The following is a 21,832-nucleotide window of genomic DNA, read 5'->3' as shown; positions in this document are numbered from 1 at the left end:
CTGGAGGCTGGAAGTTCACGATCACAGGCTGTATCTGCTGGGTCTTGACCTTCTTCATGCATGGAGGGCAGGTTTGTACTTCCAGAAGCAAGAAACGACCGCCGCCAAGCCCCGCCCCCCAATTTCCTATTAGCTCATCCTCACAGTAACTGATCTGTCTGGTCCAGAGAGGTGGGAAAACCTCGATCCTTGGAGAACACAGTAATACTCCTAAGAATCTCAGTGCCTTAGCAGAGAAGGGCTGTCACAGGAAAACCTTCCTGCAATGAATAGAACAGCAAGATTCTGCATCTTCCCTCCCTCCCCCTCCCTCCCCCTTCCCTTTCCACCTTTGTCCCTCCTTTCCTCTTCCCGCAGCTTCTTCCCAGGATAGTTCCAGTTGTCTCTTCTCTCAGTTACCTGACTAGGTGTATACACCTTCTAGAATACACACTCTGTTTCCAAAACCACAGCCCCTTCCGGGCATCTAAAAAGTGACCTCATTACCTATTTGCCACATTGGAGATTAGAACTGATCCATTATGGTCAGGGTCCTACCAGGCCCACATGGCAGGGGCTTGGTCTATTCCAGTTGTCCTTTTATCCCTCAGCAGCTCTAGTGTGCTCTCACACTCTGACCCTGTCAAAGATGTATCGGAGATGAGCTAGGCTAGTGCAGCACCTGAATGGAGGAGTGTGGGGGGTGGGGGTGGGGGTGGAAGGTGGGGTGGGGGTTTGTGGGGGGGCGAGTGCACTGGGATAGACAAAGGACTTGGGAGGTAAACCTAGAGGGGCCGTGTGGCTGGTGTCTCCTTGTCCCTGCCTCAGCGTCCCAACGTTAATGTATGTCTGATCCCAGATGGGTGTCAACAGTATCAAGGCCACTGAGTCCTTTGACGTCATCATGGGTTTTCATTATTTCACTGAGGAAACAGGAGCTAGTTGGGATGTTCAGAAGGTGAAAGCAGGTGTGGGACACAACCCCAGGCCTCCAGAGTGGAAACCAGCCCCTTTCTTTGCCCCAGAGCACCTGCATCACTGCCAGACAGGAGGCACTGTGACAGCCCCTTTGAAGTGGGGGTTGATGGACAGTCTGGGGAAGGTGGGGCGTCCAGACCTGCCAATGTGGGGGTGTGGGACCCTGTGCCAGTGTCAGTGTGGGAGCTGTACATCTTGCCTGTAGGTAAGAAAAGAAAACAATGCCGGGGAGGAAGCATTCCTGGCGGGGATTAGCTGGGAGGTGGCTCTGGGCTTTGATCCTCCCGGCACCTGGCTTGCTGCAGCTTGCTATGATAGGGACAGCAAATTCCCGCTCTCCTTTTATGTTGGGAACCCACACGTCCCTGACACTGGAAACACTCCCCCCACCCCCATCTTCCAGTGGTGGAGTCCATGTGGGAGGCAGCAGAGGGTCTGCTTTGCTCAGCTACATGGGGGGAGTGGTCTAGGGGTTGGCTGGGTTGGGGAGAAGTGTTGGTACCTGCTCAATGCCTCCTCCTACCCAGACCTCCCCCAGTAGGGCATTCTTCCAGCTCACAGGTTTTCTCTGGAGAATTCCGTGATACACTCTTGAACCCTGCATGTGTTTCACGGCGCTTTACACAGGATACCTGTTTATAGGGGCACAAATAAAGGAATTGTTTTGCTTTGCCGTCTGCTGGTGACCACCCACTTCAGTCCTGGTCATGCCTGAAAGAGCCACTGTGTTTCCAAACATCACCAGTTATTAGGCAGGGAAACCAGTCATTGATCTAAAAGATGAGCTGAGAGCTTACGATGTTTGTTGCCAGAAGATAACCTTGAGCTGGGTGTGGTAGCATCAAAGGCGGGATGTCTGTGTGTTTGAGGACAGCATGGTCTGCTTAGCCCTGGGCAGGGAAGGTTGAGAGTTAACTAGGTTAAATAGTGCGTGTTTGGGTGAAAATGCCCTTCTATGAGCTCTGGGTATGCCAGGCTGGTTCTGGGTAGTTCAGGCTTGTAGGTGTGTCTGAAGGTGTCTGTTGTCACTTTATATCTGTTATCAAACCATCTTTTACGTGGGATGCCACGATCTTTTCCAAGCATATTGACGGCCTGGAGGGCGATTCTGACTGAAGTTATCAGGCTGTTGCAAAGGCAGGCAGGTTGAGCCTCTGGCATGGTCTGGGTCAGAGCTGGGTCACAAGCTGCAGATGAGCTGGGACCCTGGACTCTGTCCCCTTCCATTCGCCCCCCTCCTGCTTCTGATTACCCTCCGAGGGCATCAGATATGTGACAGGACATAGGGCAGGTGGCATGTCTTGGCTAGGGGCTTTCCAGGTGCCATCCTGCTGGGGTTTCAAGGTACTCTCAAAGGTTAAAGACAGAGAAGTTCAAGTGGGGACATCCAGGGATCCCTGTACCCAGAAGTCTGAGGTGGGAGGGGGTGGGGGGATTGAGCACAGCCTGAGAAGTGTAACAAGACCCTGCCTCAGAAAGGGTTGGGGGTGGGGGTGTGCTCCAATGGTAGAGAGCACTTGGGCTGAACTCTAGACAGCTCCTAGCTCAGCAGGATTATGACAAACCCGTCCTTACGAATCTTTTTTATGTGTCAAATCCCTGTTGTTTCGTTAGAATCTATCTTGCAGCCAAAATAGCCCCAGGGGGGGAAATAACTAACGGTGAAATGAACTAAGTCTGTCAGAGGAATGTGGCACGTTGGGGTCCATACAAGGAAACGTTTGTAGGTAGCAAGGACATCCCTCTCCGGCGCCTGTGCAATGACTCCTTATGAAAACACCCTTTTGTGAATGCGCCTGTAGGAGGCAAAAGCTGGAAGCTGCTTCCGCGTCCAGCTGGACCCACTGTTTCTCCAGACGTACAGTGCAGGGTCCCTTTGCTTTGCTGTGGGTATGCCACTGGAAGTCTTTTCTCCAACGGTCTGAGGAGGAAGAAATCCTTCCTTGTTGTTCCAAGACTAGTGTTTGTATGCTGCTTCTGCCATGGGTCTGTTCCTTTCTCCTTCTTCCCGCCTCCTCACCCCCCCCCCCCTCTCTCTCTCTCTCTCTTTGTGTGTGTGTGTGTGTGTGTGTGTGTGTGTGTGTGTGTGTGTGTGTGTATGGCATTTGCAGTCTGTTGACTCAATTGCCCCTGTTGCTGGATCTCCTTTCTCCACTATGGAAGGTGTTTGCTCACCTCCGGACTGGATTCCTCCTTCGTGGAGAGGTCGTAGTGGAGAGCAAAGCCGGTGGCTGGAGCACCTGCCCGCTCTCCACCTAGATGGTTGTTTTGTTTCTGCTTTGTCTTCCTGTCTGCTGATTGGACACTGGCTGCCCCTCCTCTATTGGCTTCACTGGCGTTCCAGTGTCTCTGTTCCTCTTGTCACTTGCAAGTGCTCTGACCGTCTTGTCCCAAGTGCTTCTTCTTTCTCCTCTGCTCAGGAAACACCTGGTGCTGGAGCAGGAGAGAATGGTACAATCCAGACCTCAGCCTTCCTTGGTGGGCTTCTATGTCTCTAAGTATGCCCAGAGTCCAGCCACCACCCAGGACACCTGTCCCCCACCATTATCCCCAACTCTGGTAATGACTGGCTCTAGCCACTTCCTGGTACCAAGTCACCAAGAGTCTGTCCTTTGGCTATGTCCCCAGATTGGTCAGGTTTTTGTTGCCCATCCCCCATTCCCTGTCTTCCTTCCAGTCTGTTGCTCACAGATGGGGTAGCCGGAAAGAGACTTGTTAGTTTTTTTTTTTTTTAAAGCTATATTTCAGCAGCATCTGGCCCTTCCTTCCACGATGCCTTCTAGTTGTTCAGGTTAGGTCCTTCTGCTGGCCACAGGGCCGGCCCTGGGGAAGCTGCTTGAGGGTCCTGCCCCACACAGAGCCCTGCTGCCTGTCTTTGAGCACTCTGTCCAGTCCGCTGGGGCCAGTCCTTGTTGATGACCTTGGTGGTGTTTGTGTTTCCTTCTGAGGTCACCATATCAGCACTCCTAGATAAACAGAGGAAGCACCCTGGACAAAAGAGCTGTCCACTACACATCTCCAGCCCGATTATCTGCTGTTTCCACCGCTCTCTCTTTGTCAGAGGAGCATCTCCCTTATCGCTTATCGGAAATGGGAGGAGCCTGAGGAAGGCTCTCTTCCTGGAGTCTAGCAGATGTGGACATAGGTCTTCTGTCCTGCAGGGACTCGGTGATGTGACAAATCTGCAGGCTGAGGGATAGACTCTGGATGGGCAAGTCGTTTGCAGAGGTCTCCTGGAGACACCCGTGCCTAGGGAAAGATGTTCTAACACTTCAGCGGGTCTGAGAATGGCCGTCACCCACAGACCTTCATGAGAAGCCCCTGTGAGCTCCTTGTCGGGTTCAGACCTAGAGGGAGCCATCTCAGCACTCCACTGCAAAGGACTGCCTTTGCCCAAGTGGTGTGACCCTCAGGATGGTCTAACAGCGGGAGTGACTACATCTCTTGCACTTTGTGTACCTTATTGAACCATTGAGTGTTCTCCACGCCGATGGAAATAGATATAACATTGATACTGTCATTGGTTTCTGATTATACTGGGGACAGTCACATGCCGGGCAAGTGCTGTATGTACCACTGAGCGACAGCTCCCACCTCTGATTATTCTTTTTAGATAGAAAGACTCCACAGGCTGTAAGAGACTGCTGGTAGACTTATGACGGAACCTCTCCTCAAGGTCCAGATCATCTTATCATGGGATAGAGAGTCTCTGTGGTCTGCCTGCCTCCCCTCTTGTGTCTGTATTTGACTTGTACAGTAGGCACTGCAGTTCACCAAGCTGTCCCTGTTTGCAGCTGTGGGTCCTGTAGCCGTTTCTAGCATGGGCACACAGTGATGTCTCTGTTAGCATTTCCCTACCCCCTTCTCTGATACTGTTCTCATTGTCTAAACTTGGCCTAGAGTATGGGGATAGACAGATAGACAGAAACGACGGGGCCCTGGTCGGGTTCAGACTGCAGATGTTCTGATTAGACCATGAAGAATCCTAAACGGGGCAGTAAGGGCTCTCTGTGTTAAGGCCCATCAGTAGTATCATTCATTCATTCATTCATTCATTCATTCATTCACTCACTCACTCACTCACTCACTCAGCGCACCTGAGTGATGAGCTGTGATCCTGTTCTAGTGGATGGAGTCCCTGGCCCCTTGGCAGAGACTTCCAAGTGAAAGAACATCACTGTGGTGATAAGGTCACTGAAACAAGACAAAGACAGATAACAAAGTACTTACCGGCAAGGGATGTCTTCTATAGGGCATCGTGGAAGGGTTCCCGGAGGAGGTACATTTTGGCAGAAATTTGAAAGAGAGTTGATAGGGAAGAGACAAGGTTGATAGGGAAATGACCCAACAGAGCTTGTCCGGAGGCAGCAGCATGCAAGCAGATCAGACAACTGATCTGGGGGGAGGGGGAGGGACAAGATTAGGTTAGCCCAAGGGGCCTATGGCCTTTTACAAAAAACTGATTAGGTGTGGGAGGAGTTTTGCTGCGTTTTGTGTCCTTCCTGAATCTCCCCAGAAGAAGCTCCGCCTGGCTGGCTTTGGATGCAGAGAGGTCAGAGGTCAGTTTATTGGTGGACTAATGGTGGGAGAGGAGGTGAAGAGCTCGGCCCAGCTCGGGCCTCCCTCTACAGGGCTTGCTGAGGGATGGTTGTGTGCACTGGGAAAAGGGTGCCAGGGTCAATCCACAGTGGTGGTAGAGAATACGAGGGGATGGGAAGGGTCTCAGGAGGAGATGGGACCCCAGTAAGTACTGGGGGGAGAAGGACAGTCAGCCGATGGGACAGTTCTGCAGTGTGGCCACAGCGGACCATCTAGGAAAAGCTACACTCCAAGGTTTTTCAAGGACAGGGAACCGAAATGAGGCATCCGGTGCGGTTTGGGGGTTCAGTATATGTTGAAAGAGTGTGCATACACATTGCTGGGAATATGCTGGGAAGGACAACTGGAGGGAGGGAGGAGGACATGATATCCCTTCCCGGTGAGGGAGCTGGGGAGAGGAGGTGTCCGAATGTCTCAGTGGGATGCAGTGGAGCCTTGGTGCTGGGCGCCAACAGTTCCCCTCTACAGGAGTGGAGGAAGGAGGGTCTGGGTGGGGTTATTTTTGAAGGGTGCGATGCTCTGTAGCAGGTTTATTGCCAAAGGCAGGGGTGGGGAGGACAGAGATGGTGGTTAGGAGGAGGTGCTGAGCCAGCGTCACATGATTGGAGTCCCGAGGCTTGAGTCCTGCAGTGCGCATGCGTCTAAGTTTAGAAAAGACCGTGCCACTGAGTGCCCGGTGCTGGACTAGCCTTTATTTGAGTTTGCGCGTGTCCGTGTTGTGGTTGTACCATGGCCAAGGTAGATTTAGGGTTATGCTCAGGACTGGAAGTGGTAGCCTTGGCCTGGGGTCCCTCTGGTCTTCACTTTTTCTTACAAACCGCAGGTGCACAATGTAGTCTGTTCTTCTGGCTGGTGGAACCAAGGTAACAAGAACAACCAGGGGAGAGAATCTTCTGGTGTCATGACTCCCTGTGCCCTCCACATTTTGGTCAGAAGCAGGCTCGTCCTTCACTCCTGATGCGCCAGTGAGTGGAGATGTTGACCTTTCGGTCCCCTGCAGATGCCTCCCCCCTGCCATTTTGGAGTGGTAGGTACCTCGAGACCCTTAGTTCTTCCTTTGGCTCTCTGCTCCATACTCCATTTCCTCATCCTCTGGGCTCTCTTCCCACCATGGCTCCTTCCCTCTTTTATTTGTCTGAAGGGGTTCCTTTAGTCCTTTTGGGTTTAAGGAGTCCTGCCCCTCTCACTGCTGAGTAAACTCTGGAATGCATGAATGGAGAAATGGTCTCCGTAGCAGCTAATCAGAAATTCAAAGGGCAGCTGATAGGAGGCCTTGCATTCCAAAGACCTAACCCTGGGTGTAACCCAGGGGTGTGGCCTCCAGTGACAGTCACCTTAAACCTAGTGGCTGTCTTTGTTGATCTACACACTTACTCTTTCTCTAATGCAATGTGAGGCCTAGCTTCAAGGGATGTGGTCTGAGGGACCCAGTGAGACACTCGTGCATGTTGGTGTGCCAGCACAACAGTAAAGGGGCCCTACCCTAGCCAGTGCCAGCCCCCACCCACACTATCAGTGTGAGGACAGTGTTCTTTTTTAATAAAGGAGGATTAGGAAGATTGCCAGTCCCGCACTATAAGTATTCTCCAGTGACTCTTGAAAATTAAAAGCAACTACTCAAAACTCCTTGGGAAGTTGAGAGTTGACACTTTGTCATCCGCCCTTTGGAAGCCATTCCTGCATTTGCAGAGTGGTTGTGCATGGGGAGGAGGTGGAAGGTAGGGGCTGCCCCTTGTGTGGTAGTCATGTGTATCAGTGCTCTGCCAGGCTTGATGAACACTTGGGGTCTGAACCTCAAGGCCATTTCCATGAAGGGGTGGGGGTGGGGAGGCTACTGCGGCTTGTTTGGATTCTCTGAGGTGTCTGTGAAAGGTCTGGGTAGGGAAATGCTGACTCATGGCCACCTGAGCAGCAAACTTACCTTGGAAGACTTCGATAGTAAGTAGCTAAAACTTGTTTTGTTGATGAAAACAGAAATAGGGGTGGGGCTTGCAGAGAGGCGGAGGAGTTAGCAGACAGCGAAGAAAGCCCCTCCCCACTCCTCCAGTGTCTGATTAACATTCAGTAGAAGTCTTTGAGATCGGTCAGCAGTAACGAGGGAAGAAACGGGTGACTCAGTGAAGTTAATATTAAACCTGCCGTTGAATAGCTAGCCTAACTGGAGTCTCCCAAGGCATCCTGGTCTTTGCAGCCTGTGTTGCCTATTTCCCCTTAGGCATGTCTGCTTGGGAGAATGTCCCAGGCTCTGGGCTTCTTGTTCCCAAGTCCATCGCTCCTAGCGTGTCAACTCAGCTGTAGCCATGAGCCTCGTGGGGGGATTTTGAAGACATGTTGTATCTGGGAGCCCCCTCAGGATTTGTGGTGTGAATGACTGGGGTAGGGTTTGATCAGTTTAGGATGTTCTGTCCTCCTCCAGGGGAGTCTAAGGGTCACTATGGCCCGTCCTGACCCTGGGTGGCCCCTCTGATGATGTGCCAGGTTCCCTGCCCAGGGTCTAGATGTGGTTTTGTTGTTGTGTGCTGGCCCCAGCAGGAGAAGTTGGGTCGTTTCTTGTCTGGAGAGCGGGTGAGGTGTCTAAGGACTAGGGATAACCCAAGGGTCTCCCTGGGGATTCTGGAAACAGACTGAGAGAATCTCAACATTGGAGGGTACCGGCTGGGATCTGGATGGAGATCAGGCTTGGGTTCTTCTTAGCAGACTGCCTGGGGAAACTGCACAGGTTTTCTGTAAGTTAGGTCGGATTTCTAACTTTCATTTATTTCGAACATAGAAATTGTTCATAGGCATAGAACCCAGTGGTGTGTGTGTCTCTCAGCTCTAGCACAGTGTTTTTATATAAGTGTGCACTACATCCCGATAACAGTGGGGGTGTTAGCATGTCAGCCTCTCTCAAATGCTTGTTATTTTTTTGTAGTGAGAGCATTGAAGTCTTCTGTCTTGCAACACATGATCTGTTATTCTCAACTCTGGAAGTCTGTGAAATAAAAACCCAGAATTTGTCGCATCTAAAAACTTTGTGGGAGTTGGGGATTTAGCTCAGTGTGTGTGTGTGTGTGTGTGTGTGTGTGTGTGTGTGTGTGTGTGTACACCATATGGTTGCTAGTGTCTCCAAGCTGGAACTGGTGTTATTGATGGTTGTAAGCCACCGTGTCAGTGCTGGGAATTGATCCCCGGGTCATTCTTATTGTTGTCCTCCTCTTTTACGTCCTCCTCTTCTTCTTCCTCCTTCTTTTTCTTTCTCTTCTTTTGAGACGAGAGTCTCACTATGTGTCCCTGGCTGGTCTGGAATTCCCTGTGAGGTCTAGGCTGGCCTTCAATTTTTAAGAAATTGGCTTGCCTCTGTCTCTTGAGTGCTGGGATTAAAGGGCGTCACATCCAGTTTAGAGCACTGCTTTATAAACGTGGGTCATGATTCTACAAGAGTTGTATAACTCAGCGTGGGGCACAAGAGAGCATTTGGCAACAGTCGAAAGTTTGTAAATGCGCAATGACCAAATGAACCCAAAATCGAACGCTCAGTGGGTGAGAACTCTGCTGCAGCGCTCGCTTGGGTCATTAGGCTTCTCTTTGGCCTTGGTTCTGCAGGCAGTGTGCACACTGCACACTGTGCATGCTGCCTTGCAGTGCATTGCCAGTGAACACAGCGCAGCCTGAGACAGTGCCGCTCCAGACTGTTACATGAGTATCAGTGTTTTCAGTGTAACACAGTTTTCTGCTCTTATAGAAACATGCGGAGCTAATTATCGAAAACAAAGATTTAACATGTCTGTGCCATTTTCTTCCAGCATGTATTAAATTAGCATAATTTACATTACATTGCGGTAGAATTTTTTTTTAAACTGTGTATATGGCTGCATATATGGCCGTGCATCATGTTTGTGTCTGTTGCTCTTGGAGGCCAAGAGAGGGCATTGGATGTCCTGGAATTAGAGTTGCAGACTGTTGGGAAGAAGCATCGTGTAGGTAGATGTTAAGGATCAAATCCAAGAGCAGCCAGTGCTCCAAGCTGCTGCCCTGACTCTCTAGCTTCAGAATATTTTATTTTCCAACCGTTGTTTGGGTTGCTGGCTTGAGGTTCATAAATAGTTGCTATGCAAAGGCCAGGTACAGTGCTGTATGCATGCCTGTAAGCCCAGCACTGGGAAGGCCGAGGCAGGTGAGTCTTTGTGAGTTTGAGGCCAGCCACGGTGCATAGTGAGACTCTGTTCAGAAAACCAAAACTAAAATTCAGTGAATTTTGGCTTGGGATTAGGAAGTCAATTGATTCTGAAAAACCTTGAAGATGTTCTGTATGCTGTGTGTAAAAATAAGCAAACAATTCCACCTCATTAGTATGCAAATTTGCTTTAGTCTTTAATCCACGGTAATATGTATGCCAAAGAATTGCTTTCAGAATAAATGTTTTTGTGATTAGTTATTGTTAAATGTTTGGTTTGTAAGTTTTATACACCTTAATACACAGGCTCAGGAGAAAGGGGATAACGGGGTGGGGTGGGGGTGGGGATAAGTAAGCCTCTGTCCAGTATGGAGAGTGTGTCGCTGTGGTTTTACTAAGGGGAAGAAGGTGGGATTCCCACGTATCTTCTTTCTCCCTCTGCAGGGGCTGTGTGTCCTGGCACCCTTGGGATTGGAGGTCTCTCCCCAGGCAGCCCTCTGCGCCTTTGGGAACAGAGTTTCCTTTCTGCTTTGTTGGTTTAATACACACAGAAAATTGGCCATACGTTTATTGTATTTAATAATTGGGTGTTTGCTGCTTCAGTTCCCCACCCTTTTCCGATAGCTATTTTCCCACTGGGGAGGGCGAGACTGTATTTGGGCAGGGATCCTGTTTTGTCTGGGTCTCCGGGTCAGAATGCCATAGGAGGGTGGCTGGGAACCGCAATCTTGTGTTTGGTAAGTTTAATACCAAAGGGCTGGAGAGATGGCTCAGCAGTTAGATGGCACTGGCTGCTCTTCCAGAGGACCTGAGTTTGATTCCAAGCACCTCCATAGCAGCTCACAGACTGTCTATAATACCAACCTCAAGGAATATAATACCACTGGACTCCAAGGGCACCAGACACACATGTGGACATACATGGGGGCAAACACATATAGTCGCAAAATAAAAAGTTGTAAAAGAATACGAATAAGCTTAAAAAGAAAAATTTGCCATTGTGGCATTGGCAAGTCTTATAGACGTAAGACCAGACTGGGCCTCTCTGCTGCGTTGTGTTGTCTCTTGAGGTCGGCTGCCTAGTCCTTTCTGGGGTATCGTATATGAGCTCATGACCCAGTCACCGCCCCAGGGCTTCTCCTCATACCACCACTTTGAACATGAGGAAGTTAACCCAGGCATTTGAGGGGGCACAAACGTTGTGACCACGGTGGGGTCCTTTCCCTTCATGCGTTTGGGAGGGGATTACAGCACGTAGTAAGGTCCTTAGGTTTGAGGTTACTGACTGACCTCCCCCCTCCTCTTTTTAAGAACGATCTTTTATTGGGGGAGGTCATTAATCCTTCTTGGCCGCCTCCTTCCTCATGGCTGCCAGCTCCTCCCGCTTTCTCTTGGCGCGAATGTGCGTGCCCACCCTGTTCTTGATGAACTTGAGTCCGCGCTTGCCCTCGGACACTTTGAGCAACTCCATTGCGCGCCGCTCATAGGGCGCGAAGCCGCATACCTCCGGGGTCATGTCCCGCAGGAACTTGGTGTGCTTGGTGAGGCGCCCGAGGCGCCGGCTGTGTCTCAGCTTGCTGAGGTTCTTCGTCACATTGTGGCCTTTGCTGAGACCCACGGCCATCGGGTAGTGCAGGGCCATGGCTGCTGCTCTCCTATGGCGGCCGGGACAGGAAGCTTTCTTTCTGTTTCGGACAGGAGCTCATTATGGAACCCTGGCTTGCTATGTAGACCAGGCTGTCCTGGAACTCACAGAGATCCACCTACTTCTGTGTTCCTGAGGAGTGGATTAAGGGCGTGCGTGTGACTGATTTGCTTGCTGATTTGATTTGAGGAAGGGTCTCGATAGCTAGGTGGGGCTAGGTTGAAGTTGAGACTGCAGGAAGGGCCGAAGGACTGCCTTTCCTTACTCATCTTCAGCCTGGCCCAATACCTCTACCTGTCTTCCCTGCCGAATTCTTTATCTCCTCTTATAGAGCAAGAGGAGGGCCAGATCCATGTAGTTGACTGAGGAGGAACTTACTGCCTAGGAGCAGAGGGAGAGGGGTTTCATACTTTATGTCATTACTGGACAGTTGCTGTTTGATGGGGAAGGTGGAAGCTCACAGTGGGGATGAGATTTGCAAGAACAGAGTTTCCTTACTTCTCTAAGTCAGGGGAAAGGAAGTATATGATGGTGGAGAGCAGGGGAAACGGAGCATGTTTCCTCAGTGCTGGTGGAACACCCTGCCACAGTTTCAGAAGTCACCACCTGTCGTTGACAAAAAGCTCCCAGATGCGGCTGTCACAGATTAACAGTTGGCTCTAACCCGCTGCCCTGGCTATTGTCATGAACACTGGTGGTGAAGACCTGTTGGCGGACTGGCGGACTGGTAGACTAACTCGATCCCCTTGAGGTCAGAGGCTCAGGGATTCTTCCCAAATGCAGTGAATACTGAGGGAGATTTTGAGGTTCAGTGTCCCTTAGAGGACAACACAGTGTTAAGGATGGGAGCCCCAGGGGGCTATCCCCCATCCATCTTGGTGGTAACAGCCCTATTCTTCCTACTATGTACCTTGGGTCAAGCACCTCAAATGTAACATCTTTAGTTTGCTCTCTGGCTCTTTGAGGTGTTTTGTTGTCCTCAGGATATCTCTGGGGATGGCTTGTGGGGGACAAGGAACTGCTCCCTGCTTGTCCTGTCTCATGTGCCCTCTGCTTACCAGTGAACCCCTGAGATCTTCTGCCCCACATTCTCTTTTTTTTTTTTCCGGAGCTGAGGACTGAACCCAGGGCTTTGCGCTTGGTAGGCAAGCGCTCTACCACAGAGCTAATTCCCCAACCCCTGCCCCATATTCTTTAAGCATGTGTTGTCCCTTCCCAGCATTTCCAAGGCAACAGGTAAACAGAGGTCTTCTGGACAGGTTCTGCCATGCTACTGAGGAGGACATGCATGGCCCTGGGACCCTCCCAGGACTCCAGGGAGTCTGGACATCCTGACATATGGTCAGTACCTTGGCAGGCACACTGTGTTCCTTTGTATGTGGCATGGAGCATAAACCGGATTCACAGAGAAATGGGGAAAAAGGAAGGTCTTCCAAGAGAGGGTTTGACCCAGGTCTTGTGCAAGACTGGGATGCAAGGGCCTTGGGACAAGGGAAGAAAGCCAGGCTTAGAGGTTTCTGCAGACAAGAGCTGCCAAGAGTGGTTTCTTGTTAGCACTGGCAAAGTCTTGCCTGATCCAAGGCCGTAGTCATCTTGACCTCTTGATTGACACGTGGCTTACCACCTTCTCAATCATAGATTTGTGATTTACTCTTTTCCTTTTACGATGAAGTTGCTGTGGGGTTCCCTATTCTCCAAGGAGACAGGTGCTAGAGGAGGTCTTTCTTTGTGGGTGACCCCACAGTGGCCTCCACAGGGTGAGTGGAAACTGGTCTCAACCCTCTCTTACAAACTGTGCGGCCCTGCCCTGTGTTCTCTAGGCACATCTTCTGCAGATCTGCTCAGCCCTTCCCTATTCTAGGAGGTGGGGAGTGCTGACCCCACACGGACTTTGACTGTGTTACTTGTAACAGTGGAGACTCAAGGACTCCATTGCTGGTGGTTTGGAAGGCAGAATCTTCACTGTTTATTTTCCATTGGAGCCCTCTGAGGTTTGACCAGTAGGGGACACTTGAGGCTGTCTCCCATGGCCTTGTGGCGTGCTTTTCTGTCATTCTTGTGGGTGTGACCTTGACACAGGGCTCTGTTTCTCTAACCCTGACCCCTGTGGACAGAGCTGATAATGTCCGTCTCTATTGCTTTCACTTCTCAGCTTGCCTGTGCCAGGAGGTGAGATCTGCTGCTGCGCCAGTGTGTTTTGAGTCCTGTGGAATGTTCTCCCTAGTGGTCCAAATCAGAAAGGAGGCTTAGGGCTTCTTGTAGGTGTCCAGGTTCTTGTCACATGTCCCTTCCCTGTCACCGTGTTTACATCTTGCAGCATTTCCAGACCTAGTGTTTCGAGAGGGCACTCTGCTGCCATTCTTCCCTAGACTTACAACCACCCCCGGACACACTCCATGGCCACAGAGGCTCTTCTAAGACATCTTCATGGTGCTCCTAGTGTAGCCCCCTGCTAAAACCTCCACATAAGTTGGGGTCCAGCCTGGGTCCCTCCCTGTCACTGCTTCCTGTCATCCTGCTTAGCTTCCCAACCTCTCTCTCGTACCCTGTCTACCTCCAGCTTATTGCACATTGGCCACCATGTCAGGCTACTCACCCAAACACATCCTCCCTTCCTAGCCTGGAAAATGTCCACCCCTTCCAAGTCTCAGCCCATTCATTGAGGTCTTGTGTCGTGTGTGGACACTGTTGTTCTCTTCTAATGCTGCGTGCTCATGGACCTCCCAGCAAACGACTCTGCAAGTGGGTGAGTGTGTACACGAATGCGTGAGCGGCCTCCAGGACACAGTGACAACCTCCCAAGAGAACCACCAAACATGTGGTTCCTAGCAGGGCACACGTCAGTTCAGCCTGAGTTTGCTTTTTCCTCTTCTTCTTTTTCTGTTTTGGTTTTTCAAGGCAGGGTTTCACTGTGTAGCCCTGCCTGTCCTGAAACTAGCTCTGTAGACCAGGCTGGCCTCAAAGGCACAGAGATCTGCCCATCTCTGCCTACCAAGTTCTGGGATCAAAGGCATGCACCACCACCATCTAGCTAAACTGAGTTTTCCATACTTGGATGTCACATAACCTCTCTCCCTGATGGTCACCCTGCTGATGTCTCCTTTGGTTGTCTCGCCTCCTGTTCCCCCTTCGTAAAAAGAATGTTGTTTTGTTCCTAGGGACCGGGTGTAGTCAGAAGCCGAGGAGCTGCCGGTCGTTTGGGACTGTACCCCAGTCTGGGCAATGGGAGGCACCAATGAGTGGAGCGAAGCAGAAAGAAAATGGGAGGCTGGAGGGAAAGTTGTCTCTCACTGTTGTTTGCAGAGAGGGAGTGACATGAGTCTGCCACTCAAGCTTTAGGTGGGAATTAGCCACCAGAGGAGCTGGCTGCCTACCATGGTTTCTGGATTTTTCCAGGCTCCTTGGATCTTTTGCCCACAGCTTGCCCAAGAGGTGGAGTTAGGTGGTTAGAAGGATGTGGACACACACACACACACACACACACACACACACACACACACACACATACACACACACACACACACACACACACACACACACACACACACACACACACACACACATGAACGAACGGTGAGAACCTTTTCTTCTCCGTACCCACCCTACACTGTGCTCGTGTGGCAGGAGCCTACGGAGGAGCGCTACTGCAGGATCCAGATAACCAAACGAAGAGTGGGTTCCTCTACTGTGAATTCTGCTCAGGGATGGGAGATGATTAACCCCTGGGGATGGGGAGCAGGTGGGAGGGGGCCCTTCAGCTGAGCCCAGGGAGAGTAGTCATGATCAGTTAGAAAAGAGAAAAGGAAAAGGCCCTAGAAGTCAGAAGAGAACCCATGGCTCAGAGTGGAAGGAACAGAGAGGCTGGATCTCAGCTGGGAGCCTGGCTGAGCGGTTGGTCTGTCGGTCAGGGGAGGCCAGAGAATAGCTATGGGAGCATTGCAGCCTGCTAAAGGAACTGCGGGCAAGTCCCCAGTTTCAAGGTTCTGGACCTTGGCCCAGAGTCCTTGGCTCTGACTGTTGACTCTCCCCAAGGCTGACACAAACCATTTGTTGTCACTAGCAGGAAGGCGTATCACACTCACGGAATTTATTACTCTAATAAAGACTAGGCGTTTTCTGGATGGTGTATTCTCTTAAGTAACTTGTGGCAGATTCAAGTATGCCTGTAATAAAGAGCCACCTTCCGATGTTTGGCTCTCTGTGTAGCAGGCCCGAGTCATGCCTCAGTCTTCCTACTGCTGGGATCTCGGACATGAGCTGCCACATTTGGAAGCGCCCGCCTCTTTGCTGTAGCTCTGAGCTGCCCCTCGAGTGTGCAGAACTCTTATCATATTAGGGTTACTGTGTCTTCGTTTCTGAGGGCTTGTGGTTGATGTGGCTGTCCTGTGGAAGAAGAGCTTGTGTCACACACACCTCCTGACAGCCAGAACCGCTGCATCCTACCCCGTCTTAGGTTGGATGTGGAGATACAGAGTGGATGCTTTCTTCCTACTCTCAGGGATCTCTAGTCAGTGAAGGGTAGAGGTGACACAGGCAGGAATATGACTGAGAGACTGGTAAAGCCTAAGGCTTAAATAAGCCGATATAGGAAATTTAGAACGAGGAACAGACATGCAAACATCGAAAGGGTGAACTCAAAGATGAGTAATGGTCTCAGCTGAGGGGGAGGGGAAGAGAATTCTTCCGCAGCTGCCTGATGATAACTGCAACGAGGGATTGGAGTCCAGGATGGCCTGCATATCATGGGCCAATTTTGGTTTTCTTTTATTTTTGTGGCTGAAACTTGTAGAGCAGCCATTGCCACTCCACTGTAGAAACAGAACGGTGGATATTTAGTGCCAGGACCTGAGAGGTTGAATTGATGGCTGGAATTTGCACATGTGGTAACCATAAAGGCCTGTGCAGCCCACCCAGACTGCCCTCCCATCTAAGGCATCTGGGCACGCAGACTCAAGAGTGTGAGATCCACAGAGGCTGGGCTCTGGGACACTGTAGGCTATTACAATGCCACATGGGCTGGGCCTGGTGCCAGGGCCACTGGGGCTTCATGTCTCCAGCTTACATGCTAAGAGTCATGCTACTTCATTGCAGGGGTCTCCTCTCCTCCACCTAAGAGACCCGAGCAATTGCTTCAGCTTGAACCCATCCATCTTCAAAATAGCCCTTCTCAGAAGTTACACTTGCCTCGGGGGAAGCCACACTCTGCTGCTGTTGCAATTGCTTTTAAGGACACAGCCCAGTGCGGGAGAGGGGCTGTTCTCTCAGGGAAGTGAATCCTGGTTTTGTAAAGTGACCCTGGAACTTTCTGGGCTCCTGGTTTGCTCCCCCTCCCTGTCCCTTCCCCGCCTCCCCCCACCGTTCCTTCAGCCTACCCCTACTGTAGGTTTCTAATTTCCTTCTAAAATCCTAGACCCAGAATGGAAAGGCTGAGATGGGATTTGTGAAGCTGGTGGCACTGAGAGGGGGAATGGGCACCCATCCCCTAGGGGTGCAAAGTGGCCAGTCATTTGCTTGGGGCTTTGCCTGAAACCCCACTGTCACTAACCTTTTCCAGCAAGGTCACCGCCCCCGCCGCCCCTTTAAATTTTAAAGGTTCAAAAGCAAACTGGTTAAAAAAAAAGCCCCCTATGCCTTAGCGTGTTTTTTTTTTTTCCTTCCCTCTTCCTACACCAAATTTAGTCTTAGCTGGGTAGTGTTGATTACCCGGTAGATACCTCCCAGAGCAGATGCAGAGTGGACTGGAGGCCGGTCAAGATTTTAAAATGCCAAAAGCCCTGAGAACCTGCTGCGTTTTGATTCTCTTAAGCCCCTGGGCCAGCGCGCCTAGAGGTTTGAAATCCTAGTAATGCCGAACCCCGAGCCAAGCGTCGGTAATTCCAGTCAGATGGCGGCAGGGAGGCGCACCCCTCCCCACCCCCGCCCGCGGGAAGGCGTTTCTTTGCCCACTTCTCCCGCGTCTGGTCTGGCTGAGCAGCGGTGCCCGACTCTGGGCTGCGGTCTGCGGGGGAGGGCGGGCTAATTCGTGTCAGATGGAGGGCGGCCGCGCGGGGCCCGCCACTCGCGCCTGGCTTTTGTTCCCGGCGTCTGACTTCTGACGGCAGGAGCTTTTGCAGAGTCCGGCTGAGACGCGCGGGATCTGGGCCTCGCCCACGCACGACCCGGGGCCGTCAGTGCCCTACGCTCCGCTGTGGACCGGGGACTGAACACTGGGGTAGCCATGCGGTGGCGCGCGCTGGCCCCGGGCCCGCCCGCGAGGTTGGCGCGCGAGTCCGGGGCGCGTGGGCGTCCACGCCAGGTGAGTACGGCAGATGGGGCACCCTCGGGTTGTCACGCACGTGGACGTCCCGGGTGGGCGCACGAGGTCATGTACTTGTCCTTGCTGGTGCGCGCACCTCTGTATGTGTTCTGGACCGTGCACGTGGGTGCGCGTGTGCGTGTGTGTTTGTTTGTGTGTGTGCGCGCGTGTGCGTGTAACAATGTCTAGGGAGGCAGAACTGGACGAGTGCGCGGCAAGGCGGAAGGCAGAAGGCAAGACAGCCCTAGCCCCTTAGATCCAAAAGTTGCTGGAAAATGTTTCTTTGGATCCCTTTCTCTGCAGTAGAGGCGGGACAGTGGCCATTGCGCAGACTCTCTCTTCCGCGCGTGTTTCTTGCTGAGGTTTCTTGCGGATGCCCGGGTAGTGCTTGGAGGAGGTCTTCTGCAGGTTTCTGCATCTCCGAGGTCGCCTTGTCTCCCAGGACGGTCCTCTGTGGGGTTTGAATTAAACAGGCGCGGAGTAGCAGCCCCACCTTCCTCTTCTAAGCCTTATAAATCCAGCATCGACTGCAATTGTTTGCCCAGGAAACTTGTGGAAGGTTCTGTGGAGCGAAAGGTCTGCATGTCAGTTTTGCTTCAGCCCCCATTTGCGGTTGCTGTAAAGGAGTGATCCGTTTAATGCAGTTCCTCGTGTTGTGGTGACCACCATATAATTATTTTCCTTGCGACTTCATAACTAACTGTAAGTTTGCTATGGGTATGAATCGTAATGTAAATATCTGATATGTGACCTCATCAAAAGGTCTTTAGACTCCTAAAGGGGTTGTGATCCACAGGTTGAGAACTACTAAAGTATGGGGAGCTCTGCTGAGCATGGGGGCAGGGGGTCGCTTCTGTGGGGAGGTCTCAGGACAGTTCTGCAGATACCGGAAGGGTTCAGGTTTGGTTGCTTTCAGAGCAGTGAAGTTAAGCTGGGAATGTGTTTTTGATCAGTGCTACCCCAACGCACCTATATTCGCTTCCTGTGGTGCGCCGAATATTTCCTGAAGGGAAAAATGTAGCCAGGCTCCTGCAGACATATTCTTGTACTGTAAAAGTAGTTTGCCACTTTTTTTTTTTTTTTTTTTTTTTTTTTTTGCGAGCTTTAGTGGTGGGAACCTAGCTGCCGGTTCCCGGTGTGGTTTGACTTTCTGTTGAGTGGAGAGTCTCTCTCTGCTCTCCAGAGACTTTAGTATCAAGGTTAATCGTCCCTGCCCTCTCCAGGTGGGCGTCCTTGTGGAACCAGCATCCTTACTGGTTACCCTTCCAAAGTTTGGCTCCGAGCAATTAAATGTACTTTAGGTTCCTAAACTGGCTTTGCCAACTGCTTCAGCCTCGCTCTATCTCCCCACCCCCCTTTCAGGGAGGAATGAAAAAGCTCCCATCGGGTGAAGACCAGGACAGTCTAGTTCTGTCTAGTCTCCTTCCACAAGAGAGATGGTGTGCAGCATGCACGTGAGCAGTCGTTATTACGCTGTCTTAATCAGCTCTCCTGGGATCTAGCAATTGAAATGGTTGAGCGAGCACCACAGTGCCTCTGCTGTTTCCACTGGGGGCAGCTTCTGGACCAGTGAGCAAAAAGCTGCAAGGAAACAGTACCTCTTTCTCCTTGCTTGGAATAAAGGTGTTTGAGACCAATGAAATGTTACAGTATCTCTCCTTTGGACCACAGACTATGGCCCGTTCATCTCGTGCACAAGTCTTAACTGAGGGACTGTGGGTTGCCTTCTGACAGCTGGGGAGGGCTCACAGAGGACAAAGGAGAAAGTGCATGGTACCCCGAACCTAGGATAGTGCAGTCTAGCACAAGGCAGATTATAATCCGAAAGCTGCGAGACGAGCAGAAAAGGTATGTAACGCCCCGGGTATTACTAAGGGTTAATTTCTGTGCCAGTGTGAGCTTGGCGCTAGGTGGTAGGTAGCCTTAAACCTCATTGGTTCCCTGTGGGGTATAGAGGTCTTGTATATGACAACCCCATCTGTAGAAAAGTGGGGGTTAGGGTAACTATGTGCCTTGCTAATGTGAATATTGCATGCTGCTAGATCCTTGCAGGGCTCTGGATACAGGGTTTCTGCTATCAAATGAAAGTAACCAGACCCAGACATAGGAAGGAGTGTTTACTGAAGGTGCCTTAATAGTACAGGTCCAAGGGATACAGCCTGTTTTGAGAATCTTCTGGGAGCTCTAAAACCTTCCCAGTGTTCTGGTCTCACTTCTAGGGTAATCAGATTGAATTGGTATGGGGTGGGCCCTAATCTAACCAAGTTGTTCTTAAAAATCCCTGTGGGCATGTAGCATTCCGGGTTTTTTTCCAGCAGGAGGAGAGGGAGGGTGTTACTGTCATTTGAGAGGAATTGAGGCTTGCTCAGGGCTGAGCAAGAGTTCGAATGTGTACCTTGCAGAGCCAATGCAGAGGTTTCTGCTGGGTTCAGGGTACTTTCTTGTCCTTCGACAGGGCTATCTGTACCACAGCAATGACAGGGAGCTACTCAGGGAAGTGTTCAGAAGATTTTGGGTCTAGAAATGGCTACGTACAGTCTCGGAAGTGGTAATGGCTTTTGAATTTCAGTTTTGGAAGTTCATTGGTGACATGTAGCCAGAACAATGTGTTGGCTATGCTGATCCGGTATCTTCCTGGTCTGCTACTAGAAATACTCATTGGTTTTCGAAGCCTTTTCTCTCCTTTCTTTTCTGTCTACATAGGCTGCCAGTTTACAGCTTTCCAAATTGGTTGCCTTTTATTTATTTACTTTTCTCACCTCATCATGCTGTTTAGTCTCTCAATGCTAAGTCTTGATTTGCGCCATCTCTACCCTGTGGCATATCTTAAAAGGAAGCATTAGGTGCTTATGTTTAAGGATGTTTGCTGAAGGATTTACATAGTCACCTGTGATCCTGAGGAAGCCTCTTTCTCTCCTGTTTGAGATCCTATCAGCAAAGGGATGTTAGAATTTGTTAGTGGATCTTTTTGAGAAGACCAGCTGGTTCCCTTCTTAGCTTATTATCTGCTTGTTTGTTTTGCTTTTCCAGACAGGGTCTGGCCTCTACTGTTTCCTTGCCAAAGCCAATAGAGTTCTTGTATAGAAGTTTATTGATTGCTATTTGAATGTTACCAACGCTGGGATAAGCCAACTTTTCACAGTTATGAGGGCTATCTCAAAGTGTGATATTTCATTTGCAACTACTTGGGCATTTTTCAGAGTTTGCTATTTGTTTTTCCAAATTTGATTCGATTACAGTCGAGCTTTCTTTTTCTCAGTGGGACTTGAATGTATTTGGATTCATTCAGACTTGTTCTAAGTCCATAACACGGCTAAACATGCCAGTGAACTCAAAGGGATGTGTGCTCTGTTGCTGCTGCGTTCAATACTCTGTTAGGTCAAATCGTTTGATAATGTCACGCACATCATTGGTGTCTGTGTTTATTTTCTGATCGATCTGTTGATGACTGAGAGAGAGTCGAATAACCGTGCCTTAACAGAAATGCATTCTTCAGCAGTGCTGAGGAAGGGCACAGACATCACGGTGTGGCGTTTGGTTGGTTTATTTGAGACTTCTTCATTTGTAGACAGCCATCTTCTCCCAAGTCCTTAAGGCTGTCCCTTCGTGAACATAGATTCCTTGCTATGTCTTCTTATCAACCATAGCAATAGCTTGTATTATTTTGTGTCCCACCGGGGCACCTCTGACCATAGGGCGCTATGCCTGTCATTGAGATTTTCATTAAATTACCTCTGCCTCTTGAGAGTGACATTGTCCATCCATGCAGGCTATTTCCATTTAAATTCCCCTTTAAAGAAATGTATTTTTAAATATGTTCCCCGACAAAATGTAGGTTTTCCTTTGGTTCTTTCTTCCTTCCCTAGCTTTGGTTAGCCCCTTTCTCTACTCTTTTTTTTCTCCACCTACTCATTCTGTGTAACCTTTTCCACCTCTGGCGTTTTACTCCTGTATTTTCCTATCATGCCTATTGGCCAATAACCCCGGCTTAAGACCCTGTTCCCTCAATGTCCTTTTATAGGTTTTCGGCCTTCCTAGCCAGTCCAGGTTAAACATAGGTCTACAACTTCGAAGTTGTATCCACCTACGAAAGAGGAAGGGTAGCGCTTGTCTTTCTGGACCTTTGTATATGGAACTCATAATGTTTTCCAGATCCATGCATTTTCCTGAAGTTTTGATT

At 50.5% G+C, this 21,832-nt stretch overlaps 1 protein-coding gene and 1 pseudogene across 10 annotated transcripts in view; one reads left to right on the top strand and one right to left on the bottom strand.

Annotated features, from left to right (window-relative positions):
• The window catches only part of Tns3 (tensin 3), a 232,534-nt gene that overhangs the window by 22,646 nt on the left and 188,056 nt on the right, over positions 1-21,832 (top strand). For 2 of the 10 annotated variants that reach the window (XM_087583887.1, XM_087583886.1), the window contains exon 1: positions 17,414-17,652. In XM_087583887.1, coding sequence (XP_087440013.1) covers positions 17,575-17,652 — 78 coding nt within the window. In that variant the 5' untranslated portion in view covers positions 17,414-17,574. 10 annotated transcript variants of the gene reach the window in all.
• On the bottom strand, positions 11,049-11,390 carry LOC120096659 (60S ribosomal protein L36-like; annotated as a pseudogene).

Source organism: Rattus norvegicus, chromosome 14, assembly GCF_021556685.1.
Source record: "Rattus norvegicus strain SHRSP/BbbUtx chromosome 14, alternate assembly SHRSP_T2T, whole genome shotgun sequence".
Classification (NCBI taxonomy): Eukaryota; Metazoa; Chordata; class Mammalia; order Rodentia; family Muridae; genus Rattus; species Rattus norvegicus.
This window is presented reverse-complemented; position numbering and strand designations above follow the sequence as displayed.